The 12,044-nt window shown below is 42.7% G+C and overlaps 1 protein-coding gene and 1 non-coding gene across 2 annotated transcripts; both read right to left on the bottom strand.

The window, feature by feature from the left end:
• Positions 1–2,180: 2,180 nt before the first annotated feature.
• Positions 2,181–5,044, bottom strand: RPS20 (ribosomal protein S20). Its single transcript, XM_076329691.1, has 4 exons — positions 4,919–5,044; positions 3,653–3,752; positions 2,822–2,895; positions 2,181–2,404 (listed from the first exon to the last, which is right to left on the bottom strand). The coding sequence occupies exons 1-4, from the start codon at positions 4,919–4,921 to the stop codon at positions 2,222–2,224; spliced, it is 360 nt and encodes a 119-aa protein (XP_076185806.1). The 5' UTR covers positions 4,922–5,044; the 3' UTR covers positions 2,181–2,221.
• Positions 2,975–3,039, bottom strand: LOC143157566 (small nucleolar RNA U54). The gene has a single exon (XR_012994831.1). It is a non-coding gene; the product is annotated as a small nucleolar RNA U54 (small nucleolar RNA).
• Positions 5,045–12,044: the final 7,000 nt, after the last annotated feature.

The following is a 12,044-nucleotide window of genomic DNA, read 5'->3' as shown; positions in this document are numbered from 1 at the left end:
GAAGGGGTTTGAACGGCGAAGTAAGGCGGCGGCGGCAGCTTAGCGGCCGGAGGAGGGCTGTCTTGCCTGACTGAGAGCTTGCTGGGAGGGGGAGAAGGGGGGGGGGAGACGCGGATACCTAAATATTTCCATCAAAACAGTTATATAAAGTTATTATGCCTGTTATGTAACCGTTTCGACACCACGCGGTGTTGTCGTAAACTAAGTAGACAACAAGTCAGTCACAAAACGTTCAGGTTACACAAAGCCAGAACAACGGGGGCAGGTCGCCCGAACCGCGCACCACAGGGCGGAGGGACGAACCCCGCCGAGGGGAGACGGGACCGGCTCCCTGCTGCAGGAGCTCCGAAGGGGCCTACGGTCCATCACCTTCAACAGGCAAATGATCTGCTTCTCGGGTCAAGAGTGGAAAACCTTCACGCATGAACCTGTCTATTCAGAGAGTAGGGAGACAGTTTTATTCCTGTGAAGTACGAGACCCAGACGCAAAGGCGAAGTTGCATTTGCCCTTGTTTTTAGAAGTAAGTTGGAGGCTTGTGAAAAGAGAGAAACGCACTCAAAAGACCACAGAAAACTTGTTTTTAAAGAGCCACAACTCCTCATAGAACATAGATGGGACTTTAGGTCATTTAGGTACATTTAAGGGGCACCATATAAGTCGGAGGCACAGCCAGCTGCAAGGCAATAAAAAGTTTTGACCAACAGTAAAGACCAAAGACAGAAACAATGTCAAAGCTAGCCAGCTCCCCCTCCCTAGATCCCTCCAAGTGCTTTCGGTCAGGAGGCTGTTGGGTTAAGCAGAAGGAAGATGACTTGGGTGAGTTAGTAACTAATCATGCACAAAGGTCAGCCAGCCTCAGGTAGCAATAGGTCTTGTTGCTTGTCTGCCCCAGTTTATCCCCTTTTAATCTGACTGGTGTCACAAGGTCAAGTTCTTACCATGCTTTTCAGAGCACCCCATAAAATACAAATAATTTTAAAACTAAGGCTAGAAGTATTTGTCAGGCAGCTCATATTTGTAACATATTACTAGAAACTGACCTTTAGGAAGACACGGGTTTTTTTATCTGCTCACACAGTTCTTTGAGATGTTTCCCAAGGAAGCAGGCTTGTCACAATCCATATGTGTAAATGCAACTAAGTTTCTCACCTCTCCCTTCTACCAGAGCTCTTGAGCCTGCTAACTAGAGGGACTGAATCCTCCTAAGGCTTTACATTTAATGAAATTAAGACAAGTGGGCAGGTGAGGGACTCTTGAATCCCTTGAGTAAGAAAGCTCAAGCTTTGGCCACTGTTTTAGGTCTTAGCAAATACAAATGGGACCTCAAGGTCCACGCAAATGCACATTTCCTCACTTCTGCTTCTTTAATTAGAATTCAGGCTCTCTCCTATGCTTGAAGCAGAAGCTGCAACCTGATCTTAAATGGATGAAATGAAACGGTGTTTTTTCATTTAACTCAGGGCTTTATGTCTTGTAGGTTTAAGAATTAATCATAGTTCCTTTAAGGATTAGTTTGCAGAATGACAAACCCACCACCAAACTTGAGGGGCCTAAGTAGCAGCAATGAAAATGGCTGGTTTACTGCTTTACATATGAAGCTTACCTTTAATATTACCTTTAATATTCAAATCTATAGAAATCTAAACCTAGAAAGACAACTAGAGAGTTTCACAGCTTAGTTTTGTGACTCTACATGGAAGTCTAAAGAAAGAATTTGCTAAATTCAACATATTCACCAAAAATTATGGAGTTTTATAACTAAAATCCTTAGGATCCATTGACTGTGAAAAGCATTGGAAAAAAAAAAGCCAAGTAAGCTAAGTGTTAGTTCAGCCTTGCATAGCAAAAACTAACAATTGAAAACTTGGTGATTTACCTAAACATCAATTTTAATGCTACTGCTTGTCTGGGTATAGACAAAGACTTCAGCCAAAGTTAAATCCTTTATGGAAAATATATTTTTAACAATTTAAGTGCTGCATGTCCATACAGTCACCAACCTCCAATGAAACTATGATGCCCAAGTTTCATCTTGCTGATGTTTACAACTGGCATGTTCTTCCTTAAATATCATACAATCCTCTCACACAGCATTTTGATTATGATCTCTGTTGTCCTTCATGAAAATCATCACAGGGCTACCCAAGACTCTTGGCACGCATATGAAAACAAACAGTGATGAAAATTTGTAAATCAACTTTATTCAACGATGACCATCATTTAGGCATCGGCAATAGTAACTTCAACTTCTACACCTGGTTCAATGCTGATGGAAGTGATCTGCTTCACAATCTCAGAAGGGCTGTGTAAGTCAATGAGCCGCTTATGGATACGCATTTGGAAACGATCCCAGGTCTTGGAACCTTCACCACAAGGCGTCTTCCTGGTAGTGATTCGCAGAGTCTGAAGAAAAATCATAAACACAGGGTATTTAGTTGATGCATACAGAAGACTCATCTACAATCAAATCAATCCACCTAAAAATACTGTATGGTATCTACATCATTGGAAGGTTACTTCTTAGTTATATTCTACTGAAGCTAACACTCCTTCCCTATAGTCAATTTAATTTAAAAAAAAAGTCACAATTAAAACAAATTGAAGGACGAAAAAGCCCCTTCCACGTTCAACATCTTTAGCACTAAACAGCTGCCCCAAGTGTCAAAGCAACTTGTGAAGTCATTATCTGTTTACACTGGGTCATCCTCAATTTCGTAGTACCGCTTTTCATCTCAACTTTTTTTTTTAAAAAAAAGATGTTTTAAGTGCACATTTGCAGAAAAAAACAAACTTTTAAGACAGGAAAACAGTGTTAAGTACCTTGGTGGGCATGCGAACAGGTCCTTTCACCTTTAGGTTTTTTTCCTTAGCGCCTCTGATCAAGTCAGCACAGACTGAAAAAAAATACAAAATAGCTCAGGTTTGTGAGTATTTTTTTTTGCTCGTTTTCTTAAGTGAAGATTTCAAACATGAAGTTGGCTCAGAATAGCGTATGAAATGATCATTGCCATTCATTTTAAGGGTTATCCTCATAGCCAACCACATACAAGTGGAAGCGTTACACCATGGTTAGCAAAACCATGTTACAACAGTAGGCAAAAGCCATTACTACAAGTTTAAGCTGTATTTAAGCTGTTATCAGCCTGAAGATCCTGCATCAAACAGTGATTCTACAACATTTACATTATATGATTAAAACACTGGCAAAGCCAGTTCCTAAACAAGATTAAATAATTTTTTAAAGAATGTGAAACTTCTGAACTAAACTCTTCATAACAAGAGTGACAAAATATCAATCAAGAAACCAGTGCCTTTCAGTTCTTATACATTCAATAATGACAACTAAAACCCCCACAAGAACTAAAGGGAAGAAGCTTGCACTCTTTTAAGTTAGTCATTACGACATGAAGTTTTCAGCATGATGAAAACCCCCAAACGCTAGCTTCCATTAAAAATTAAATTAGAATCTACTTGTCGGTGTACGAAGTGCTTTGGGTTGACTTTGTTAGCCAAGTCACATACAAACAGGCAAATGCCAACATCTTTAATTACAACTGGCTTCAATACATTGTATTTTGCAATACATTATATCATATATATCATTCATTAGTTAACAAGCAACCCCAGTCAAAAAAACAAGTTATCACTCACCCTTCTCAAGTGATTTTACATTGCGACTTGTCAAAGTAATTCTAATGCGATGAATTGCTACCTCTTGTTCCACAGGTGCTTTGCCAGTATCTTTAAACGCCTAAAATGTTGAAGTTACAAGTATCAGACACTACAGTCAACACCAACTAACACTATCTGCAGCCTCTTAAAAACAGACTTCTAGAGCGTAAGAACAATTTAGCTATGGGACTATTTTATTCTACTGACTAGATGACATATCCAAAGGGTACAGTGGCACGGAAGAAACGGTGGTGGGAACAGAAAGGAAGGGTAAAGTCCTAACTGCCCAGAGAAGCAACTATTTAGTGTCTAACTGCATCTCGCAGTGGGAAGCTGCAAGAACATCCCTCCCTGGTTTGCCTATACACAGCAGACTGCCCAGTCACGAGTACTCCTCGTCCTCAAAAATAAACACATTTCAGATGTCACGTATCTTACAACTTAACCTCACCACGAATTAAGTAACAAAGATATCAACAAAACAGCAACAACTTAAACAGCGAGGACAAAAAGGGGCACCTGGCCAGAAAGACTAATTCGGCCACTCAGGAGACCGATGCAAAGAGCTTTTGCAATTAAACGCTTGCAAATAATTGGGCATTAACGTGGACGAAGTGAACTGATGAAAGAAAATAGAAGTGAAAATACGGAGGAAGAAAAAAGGTCTTAAAAACCCGTGGCTAAACTATGGCATTTCTCACATTGATAAGATGCTACCTGTCGTATTAACTGACGCACGTTCCTCTAACAAAAGCCGATTTTAAGGGCAAACGCGGGAGGCCTTCTCACCACCACTCACGCCGGGCTGAGGTCGTCTCCTCTCCGCCCGCGCTTCCCCGCGGGCGGCGGCCCCGTCGCCACAGGCACCGCTCCCGAAGGGGAGCTCTGCGAGGAGGAAGCCCTACGGCCGCCGCGGCCTGCTACGTCCCGGGCTCACGCACCGCCCTCCACGCAGGCCGGCTGTGGGGGCAGTCGGCGCAAGGCCCCGGCCTGAGGGGCCCCTCTCCCGCGCCCCCGACTGTTAGGGGCTCAGGGAAGGCGCTCCAGAAGCCGCGCCAGCAGCAGGGGGTCCTTCACGCACCCCCAGCCCCCCCCCCCCCGACACACTGCTCTGCCTCGGGGCCGGGGCCCAGGCGGCGGCCGAGGGCCGGCACCGGCGGGGCGCACGCGGCCGCCCGGGCCCGGCGGCCACGCGGCGCTGCCGGCGGCGAGAGGCGGCGGCCCCGCTCTCCCCCCCCTCCTCACCATGGCGGCAGCAAGGCCTTCCTGACCGACTTATTCCCGGGCGAGGGGCAGCGCGGGGCCCAGCGAACAGCGGTGAGCCAGGAGGCAGCGGCGGGCGGCGCGGGGAGAGGAGGGCGCGGCAGCGGCGGGGCGCTTATATAGCGAGCGGCACCGCCTCCATCCGGGCGCTGCGGGACCTTTCACCCCCGAGCCGGGGCCCGGAAGCGCCGGGGAGGGGAAGCCGGGTCGGTCTGGCCTCCTGCGCGGCGGGCGCCGGGCGGTAGCGACCTCGTAGGCGCTAGTCGCGCCGCTGACGGCGAGTAAAGAGGGGAGAGGGGGCCTGGAGCGGCTCCGCCCGCCCAGTCGGGCTTGGCGGCGGTGAGGGGCAGGGGCGGCTGCCACCGCGCACCCGGCAGGGCTGAGCTCCGGGGCCCGCCGTGGGGCGTGCCGAGCGGCCGGTCTTCGCGGCGAGAGCGGTTTGTGGGGCTGCCGTGCCCCCTGCACCGGGCTCGGCCGGCGCCCTGTGGGGCACAGCGCCGTTCCCCCTCGGGCCCCGCGGGCATCTTGCGCTCCTACTTGCCTTTATCGGTAGCCTTCGGCTTTCTCTTCGGGGGTTTGACATACAAGCGGGTCTTCATTGCTTCCAGTGACAGTGAGCCCGTTCCCATCTAAGCCTTTTTCTTTTTTATTTAGTCACTACTGAAAGCGGGGGTGTGAGAACAGAATTTTTAAGCAGCTTTAAGTAAAAGTGCTGGTTTCATTCATTCCTGAACGTAAGAACTTAACTTCATTTTATTTATTGAAGTCCCTTTATTTATTCAGATTGGGCATTGGAGGAATTTTTTTTTTAATGAGAACAGTCATCGATTTGGCCTGGACACTGATAACTCTCAATCCCAAAACAAGCATTTTGCTGAGAGCATTCCTGTTTCTAGTTATATCACAACTTGAGAGATTTAGCTGACTGGAGAGACATGGTACATGTTATGAAATGATGGCCTATAGTAAGGTAGTTGTGATTATCTTTTAAAAATAATATTTTAATTCTAGTTTGGAGGGGTGTTGTCCAGTAATCATAGACATGTATGCTGTTAGCAAAACTACTGCCACCTTTGGAAACTTAGTAATTACTACAGTTGTTCAAAAAAGACTTCCTTGGTATTTTAATCTGAACTTACTTTCAGCTATCACACTGCACTTATATAATTCTCCCCTGCCCTGCCAAATACTTGACTAGGTCTTCATATGGTCCTTAAACCTCATGTGATGAAGATAATGTTTGTATGCCAGTTATTCCATTGTGGTATTCAATTTTAGACTTGTTTTGCACTTGGATCATTTGTACTTGCTCTTTGAAATTGCTGGTTTACTAATAACTTCTTTGGACTAGATGCTATATTCTGATAAAGCAGTTCCAATAAACACAGATACAGAAGTAGTCATCCTATCACTGCTTCCTGAAATGCAGCAATGTCTTTTGCCAATGGAGATCAGTACTTGAAAAATCTGGTTTGGTAATTGTCCTGTTTCTCTGGCCTCTTCCTCCCTGCAATGAAAGCAGCATTTGTTTCTGGTGGTTTGTTTTCTGAGCCATTTAACAATTATATTAACAATTTTGAACTCACTTATGCATAAGGAACCTGTGTTTGCTCTGTTATCAGCTATTACAACTACTTCCTGAGGAAGTTGTCCATCTATAAGTGTTTTATATTCATCCCTTTTAAATACATGACCTCACACTGATCATGCTGAAACACTTAATTTTCCAGTAATCCAGATGGTTCCAAATCAGCAAGCTTGCTACATTATTTACTTAGAGCTTTTATGGATGACCTTCGTAAACTTTATTTCCAGATAAAATATTGAATAGCTTGGTGCCAAGAACTAATTCCTGTGGGATTCAATTAGCAATATGTCTGACTGATTCCTCATTGATGACACAGACCTGTAACTTTAGTTTTCATTTACTTACTATGAACTATATGTGCACAACTATGCCAGCTTCTCGGTGTCCTACTGAACAGGTCAATGTAAAATGTGTTATATCAACACTGTTCCTGTTATCTACCAAATGTATGCTCTAATTGCATGAGAAAAAACATCAGTCTGAAAAGGTACACTTTTCCATACGTTTAAGCTGTGTAATTTAAGTAAAATTTCCTCATTTATTTCTTGTTCTTATATCAAGATGTCAATATTTTTTCTTTCCCTGGATTAATGCAAGGTTGACAGTAAGTTTCTGAATTTGTTCCTTTCTTACTCCTCCCCCCCCCCCCCCCCCAGCATTGGCACCACCTCAGCTTTCTTTAAGATTTTTTTTTTTTTCCCTGAGCTTCCTCAGATTTCTCAAAGCTTATGGAAAATCCACATTAACAGCACACAAGTCTCCTTTGCCAGCTCTTAAAATTCTTGGATGCAAGCTATCTGGAGCTGCTGATTTAAAAACCGCCTTCCTTCTGTTCCTGTGTTTAAGGCTTTCCTTAGCTGTTGTTAGAATTTAGTGATATAAATATGTTGTTTGTTCTCCACAAATGTAGAACAGAAATTTATCTGGACTTCCTGCTTTCTCTGAAATACACTATTAAAAAAAATCCTTCATGCTATTCACATGGATAAATATCCATTGTCAATAAAACTTTTTGCTTACCTTCTGTGAATATTCTGTCATTCTTAGCTTCTGATTCATATTTTGTATTATGCCTGTTTTTCCTTTGGTTACATATTCGTTTTAATGTAGGTTTTTCTCCCCAGCTAATGCTAACTTCAGTTTAGTTATGAGGTTGTGAGTTTGGACATATAAATATACTGTTGGCATATACTTTTTAGATGAATCTTCCAAGAGTGTTTTCCTCATGTCACATAATTAAGCAGGTAAATGATTAAGAAGCAAGATACGCTTTTAACATGACTTAGTAGTCTGTAGCAGAAACAATTTAATACCTAATTTAATCATTTATCACTCAGAATATTTTTCCATGTGCATTCATGACACTTTCTGACTTTGTTTTTTATAGATTACTGGGGGGGAGAACGTCTGCCTTCCTTTGACCGGTTTGTCCTTAAGAAACAGTCTTGAGTAATGATCTGAATATTTTGTTATCCGTATATTTTCTAGTAGCCTATAGTAAAACCAATTAGATTCAATTTACGCTTCCAAATTAGTAATTCAGTTCCTATTAATCAAATATGTGTAGGGAGTTAAGTTCTTGTCGGGTTTTTGGTTCTTTGCTTAATTTTAGCCTGAAGATCTTTACTTTGTGCTAAATGAATGGTCACCTGATTCTTTAGCTACTTAATGCCATTGCATTTAATCTTGCTAAGTTTTGCCTGGGAAGATTTTTTTTTCCCCTCTGTGACAGGCTAAATTATACAGTTTTTTATCCAGAAAAGATGTCTCAATATTCTACAAATCTAAATCCATTTAGTCTAGATGGCAATTAATCTTTGTGTGGCAAAAAGGATCTTGGAGGAGATCTCCTAGATGTTCTTGTAGTGCTAGGGCGCTCATAATTCAAGAGTAGATCCTGGTATGACTCTACCTGTGTGACTGAAGAGTTAACTGAATGAGCATGTGCCTGCTGTCACTCAGCATCTTCTAAAGTATTGTAATAACTTCTCGCAATGGAGGCTTGTGCTGTCGTCTGGTGAATGCTGAACTCTGCACCTTTGGGTGGTTCAAAGGACAGACATATTCCCCAGGCTTTGCAAATTGGCTTGTGAACACCATTCTTCTGAGTAGATTTATTCTGCTTATTTCGCACAGGTGGCCTGTGGATGGTTTTGGCAGGGCTCACAGTAGCTTCCTGAAATCTACTTTGTCATTTTTCATAGTGATTATTTGATGTGGGCAGCTCCCTGGAAGCTACCTGGGTTATGCCAGCCTAATGCCTGTAGTCTTTGCTTTCAGTGGTGATTAACATATTGCCAAAATATATTCCTATTTACTTTGAAAATTACTTCCTTCTCCGAGGTCTTTGAAATCTGAACACACTTTTAAAGATTTTTGTTTGAACTTCTGATCATAAAAATCAGTGAAGCAGGATCATACTTGAGGCTTCTCAGGAAATCATCAGTAGATGGTGGAGTATCTAAACCAGTCAACAGCAATCCAATGAAAGCTATTTTCAAGCCTTTTAAGAAAGGCTTCAGCATCTGCTTGGTCTTAATTGTAGGTATCTGCTGATCCTCTTGTGTTAACTTGAAGTTACTCAGTTGTATCATGTCTCAGAACTCTCCTAAGTTCTTTGCTCAGCAGTTAGGTAGTACCTGTTAATACCTCTGTCCTCTGTAGATTTTGAACATCTGTATTTACTGTGTCTACAGCTGCCTCAGCTATTGAAACTTCCAGAAAACCCACTGGAACTGAAAATATCCCCTTTTTCAAGATTGATTTGTGTAGTTGGGTAGTTGCTAACTGGCAACTAATGTTCTCTGCAGGTAGCAGACAGAGCGCACAGTGCATGAACACCAGTCTGCAGCTGGAGTTCTCATATTGCACCTAGCCTGTCCATTTCAAATTTTCTAAATTTTCATGCCAATTCTGGCATAAAGAAAGATCACCATATAAAAATGCAACCCCCCTCAAAATACTGGGCTCTTTACCTTAAAAATTTTTAATGTAACTATGGAAAGCTTGAACTAGAACCATGACTCAGAAAAAGAGCAATTGTGCTTCGATGGACTCCTTTACTGTTGAGAAATGTTGCTGCAAATATTGATCTTTAAGAGACTTTTTCAAGTGGGCAGCATGAGCTTCATAATTATTATTGCAAGCACTTTCCTTCTAAATACGTACTTTATGCCTGACAGATAATACACTTGGCTTCTAATATCAACCTGGTTAGAGCATGACTTCCCCAAAACTTCTCCTTTGTCAGCCTGTGTTGCCCTGTTCTTCTGACACAAATCACAGTGACAAAAAACACTTAACTGCTAATATGCTACAGCATTTCTAGTGACACCATGTCTGTGGTACATCACTGCAACATGTCTTTGAACACTCAGGATTGAAACAGGATTGTACATCTGGGCTGCTTTCAGGAGGATATTATTTGAATTTGTCCTGCCCTAGTTCAGTCTTAAGATTTTTTTTTCAGATTGATGAATTATGTCTTCTCTGCTTGTCTGGAAGAATGTTTGTGGCCTCTCCACTCCTTGCTCTGCAGATGTGATGCTTCTGTCAAATTTGTAATAATGAAACAGCAACTTTTTGCAGAGAGTAACTGTACAACTCTCATAGTTTTGACAGCACCGAGGCAGTTTATTGATTAGCAACCTGTAATTTGCCAGTAATCAGTGAACTATATATATTGTGGATCAGTATTGGCAATATAACAGAAATCACAGTACTAGATGCTTACGAAGTGTTAATAAGCACCTACAAATTTCCTACATACCCTTCTACAACTGATTCCACTTAACGCATTCACACAGGTCTGTGCATACCCCCTCCCTTGCAAGAAGCGTGGGTTACAAATGCATACTCCCACTTTTGGGAGTGCAGATTCCCCTGTTTCTAAATCCTTGTTGGAGATGTGGGCACGTGTACCTGTGCAGCTAATCCACATGCCGGTGAAAGCGTACCCTGTGAGTTCCCATAGGCACTCCTGAGGGGTGGGTCCCTACTGCTACGCCTCATCCTGTCAGTCCCCCAGCCTGTACTGGGAGTGGGGTGGCAGCTACTTAACCGTGTCCGATGGGGAGGATGCTGTCCGGCCTTAGAAGTAATGATGCCTGCAGCTCTGGTACTGCTTTCCCCCACCCCAAGGTTTCTTCCAACAATCACAAATTCTCATGCTGCTTTTCAAGCTAACTTCTTTTCTCAAAAGGCTCTTGGTAGTCTAATCCGGTTACTGTTTAATCTGGGTGATCATTGTCTTAAGCAAGCTTTGTTATTGTTAATTTCCTCTTAGCGTTACCAGGTTTTGGGCAAACATCCTCTCAGAACATGCCAATTTGGGTATTCTGTTCGCACACACTATTTACACTCACATTCCTACTGTATCATCTGTTGTTATCCAGGCCACATTACCAAGAGGGGGGCATGCAATTCCTGCACAAAAAATCCCCAGCATCAGTCCAGTGAAAGCAGAACTAGTGGACACACAAACAAAACTGGTATTTTTGCATCCAGTTTTCATTTTGGAAATCACCTTGGAAGACTTCATGTGTGGAAAGGTTAATCAAGTATAAAAATTATATTCCAAACTACACAAATCTCTCCAATCGAGATTTGGCCACTTCAGGCAACACGGCTTGGCACAGTTTGTCGTGATCTGGTTTACTTTGAAAAATAGGCAGTTTAAGACAACCACAACGGTTTGCAGCACATGTTGAAAAGCTGCATCTACTCAAATAATATCCACGTGACTCTCTGAACGCAGCAAGCTGTTTTACCAACTGTATTGGAAATGGCTTCTAGGATGCAGATTGGTTTGCTACATTTACTTCTCTGGCTTCTCTATGGGCGCTTTGTACTCGGAGCGTTTAGGAACTAGTGGTACATGCTAGTGCGTACGAACTCTCGCAATACTGTGCTAATAAAGACTTTGGAGTTGTCTTTCCTCCTTGTGTCTGCCTCCTGCAAAGACTTTGTGGGAAGCTACCAGCAGCAGGGTGTTTGCATGGTTGGATGTCTGTCCTTGAGGAAGAAAAAGTTGATTAATTTTACAGCAGTTATGTTTACCAATATATGTAGTCTACATATATTTTTGCCCATGACCCTCTGTCTACTCTTTTAGAGCCCAGTCACTGATCACATTTTTTTCTTCCAAAGACCAATTTAATCTAATCTAATCCTTTGGCGAGACAGAGTAGGAGGGAATTGTTTCACGGTGCTTGTGCTGCCTCTCTATCATGGAGCAGGGATAATTTAAGGACTGATCCTGACCTCATACTGCCTTGTGACTAGAGGAAAAACTTCTCGATATAGAATGTATCACTGCATCATGGTTTGGTTTTTTTTTTATCCTGAGAAGTTTTTCCTCATCTCTTCAAGATTAGTTTCCTCCTTGCAATATGCTTGATCCAACTGGTTTTCAGATGATGAACATTTGCAAGCACAAACTTTAGCAAATGCTTGCCATAGATGATGAGGAGAAAGCAAGGGGGAATTGCCATCTTGATGGTACAGGACTATTAGAGCAGG

The sequence above is a fragment of the Aptenodytes patagonicus genome, chromosome 2, assembly GCF_965638725.1.
Source record: "Aptenodytes patagonicus chromosome 2, bAptPat1.pri.cur, whole genome shotgun sequence".
NCBI lineage: Eukaryota > Metazoa > Chordata > Aves > Sphenisciformes > Spheniscidae > Aptenodytes > Aptenodytes patagonicus.
Note: the sequence above shows the minus strand (reverse complement) of the source record. Positions and strands in the feature narration are given on the sequence as shown.

Coding starts and splice junctions, on each gene's coding strand:
- RPS20 (XM_076329691.1), bottom strand. Junction 2,896..3,652: donor TGTAAAATCACTTGAGAAGG/GTGAGTGATAAC, acceptor ATTTTTTTTCAG/TCTGTGCTGACTTGATCAGA. Junction 2,405..2,821: donor CTGTTCGCATGCCCACCAAG/GTACTTAACACT, acceptor ATTTTTCTTCAG/ACTCTGCGAATCACTACCAG.